This window comes from Penaeus japonicus, unplaced genomic scaffold (assembly GCF_977035675.1).
Source record: "Penaeus japonicus unplaced genomic scaffold, GWHDUDI00000001_assembly GWHDUDI00000035, whole genome shotgun sequence".
In the NCBI taxonomy this organism is placed as follows: Eukaryota; Metazoa; Arthropoda; class Malacostraca; order Decapoda; family Penaeidae; genus Penaeus; species Penaeus japonicus.
This window is the reverse complement of record NW_028234437.1, coordinates 2,087,693-2,090,192: the sequence shown is the minus strand read 5'-3', so window position 1 is coordinate 2,090,192 and position 2,500 is coordinate 2,087,693. Positions and strand designations below refer to the sequence as shown.

Sequence of the window (2,500 nt, the reverse complement as noted above, 5' to 3'; positions counted from 1 at the left end):
AGGCCGGATTCTGCATGACGTCGCCGATGGGGTTGGCGCCGTGTCCAAGGCCATCCGAGCCATTGACAGCTTCCTCGACTCCACGGCGCAGGCGCAGGTTCGTAGCAATTGACCTCTCGGGAACGGAATTAAAATTGGGCTTCGGTAACCTAGCTTGAGCTTATGTAACTATTGCTGATTTTGCTTATTAAGGTTCTCGATACTGAGCTATTGATGGTTCTCTTTATAATGCTCTCAACACTGAACTATTGCTGGTTCTCTTTATAATGCTCTCAACGCTGAACTATTGCTGGTTCTCTTTATAATGCTCTCAACACTGAACCATTGCTGGTTCTCTTTATAATGCTCTCAACACTAAACTATCGCTGGTTCTCTTTATAATGCTCTCAACAATGAACTAGTCCTGCTTTTGCTGATAAGGTTCTCAATACTGCACTATTACTGGTTCGCTTTATAATGCTCTCAACACTGGACTATAGCTGGCTTTGCTTATAAGGTTCTCAATACTGCAGTCACCACTTTTGAATTCCTTATCGTAACCATACAATACAGTCTCATATATACTTTATTTTTTACATTTATTGCGATGATGATAATGACGATGATACTACTACTACTACTAATGATAATAAGGATAATGAAATAATGATGTTAACAGTACGGATAGTGTTAATGATAATAATGATGAGAGTCATGATAATGATGACAATAATAATAGCAAACATTGGAATAATGATAATACTAAAGATTGTAATAATGATGATAAGGATATTATCATTAATGATGATAATAATGATGATTATCATATAACTATATTATATTATGAGAATTATCACTATCATTCATTGCCTATTTATAACAGAGTAATTACTTTTTATTTTAAACTATTGTAGATAATCCTCATTATTGCCATTATCCTTATCACTATCATCATGAAAATCTTTATAATTTCCATATCATTTTTGTTATTATCAACATTATTATCATCATCATTATTATTATTACTATTAGCATTTATTTCCATCATCATTATTATAATTTTCATCATTATCATCAAGATTATTTTCTTAATTCTACTATCATTATTTATGTGGTTATCATTATTATACCTTGTATCAATATTATCTTTATGATTATCATAATGATTATTATTATTATTATTATTATTATTATTATTATTATTATTATTATTATCATAATGATTATTATTATTATTATTATTATTATTATTATTATTATTATTATTATTATCATCATCATTATTATTATCTTTGTTATCATTATCATCTTCATCATTAGTATTAACATATCTATCATTATTACTATCATCATATAATATATATCATTATCATTATCATAATTATCATTATTTTGTTATTCTTATTATCATAATCATTATTATTATAACTACAACTACCACTACTACTGCTATTACTACAACTACTATTATTGCCTGTGTGTGTTATCATTGTTATACTGCTGCCATCACTAAACTACTTTGATTGTTATCATTATTGTTAATGTTATTACTATAACGATTCCTCTTATCTATAATTATTATTACTATCATGGTTATTATGATCATTATTATTATGATAATTTTCATCATTATTACTGATATTATTATCTTTTTCATTGATATGAATATTAACATTAGTAGTAGTTGTCAGTATTATCATCATTATTATCAGTATCATTATTGTCATTATTCTTATCATTATCATAGTTACTATTACTATTATCATTATTAGTAATAATGTTGTAATATTCTTATCATTCTTATCCTTATCATTAACATTAGGGCTGTCATTATCTTCATTATCATTAATATTATCAATAATATCATCATCAATTTCATAACTATTACTGTCATTTTCCTTACCATCAATATCATTATCCTCATCTTAAAGTTCATCACTTTTTTTATTATCATCATTCTTAATATCATCATCGTTTTAATCATCATCATCATTATCATTATTACTCACATGTTTATTATTATCGGAGTCCTTCTTAGAGTTTTTATTTTCATTATCCCTCTTCTCGTTAATATTACTACGCTTATCATTATGATCTTTATCCTATTCATTGTTATTACAAAGAATATCGATATTATCCTTTTTAATATTCTCATTATTTTGATTAATGTTGGGATTATTGTTATAATTATTATCTTTATTTATATTATCAATGTCATCATAATTATAACTTATTTTGTATTATCTTCGTAATCATCATTATCATTATTATCATCGTTATAATTGTCATCATTTCATTATCGTAGACATATTAATTATTGTTATTATCATGATTGGTATCATTATTTTTCATGATAATTGTCATTATTGTTATGATTGCAATTATTACTCACGTTATCATTATTGTCGTTAATGATGCTTATATAAGTATTCATTTACCATTTCAGTAAAAAAAAAAAAATCTGTAATTTTATTAATATCAACATCACCACTATCATTCCGACCAGATTTTTTTTTTTTTT

At 25.8% G+C, this 2,500-nt stretch overlaps 2 protein-coding genes across 2 annotated transcripts in view; both read left to right on the top strand.

Moving 5' to 3' along the window:
- The window catches only part of LOC122261529 (putative G protein-coupled receptor 63), a 20,920-nt gene that overhangs the window by 4,497 nt on the left and 13,923 nt on the right, over positions 1-2,500 (top strand). The window lies entirely within an intron of this gene.
- Positions 1-2,500, top strand: part of LOC122261530 (uncharacterized) — an 8,552-nt gene that overhangs the window by 432 nt on the left and 5,620 nt on the right. Inside the window, exon 1 of the mRNA XM_043029226.2 lies at positions 1-97. This exon is cut by the window's left edge and continues 432 nt beyond it. Coding sequence (XP_042885160.2) covers positions 1-97 — 97 coding nt within the window. The remainder of the gene's footprint in view (positions 98-2,500) is intronic.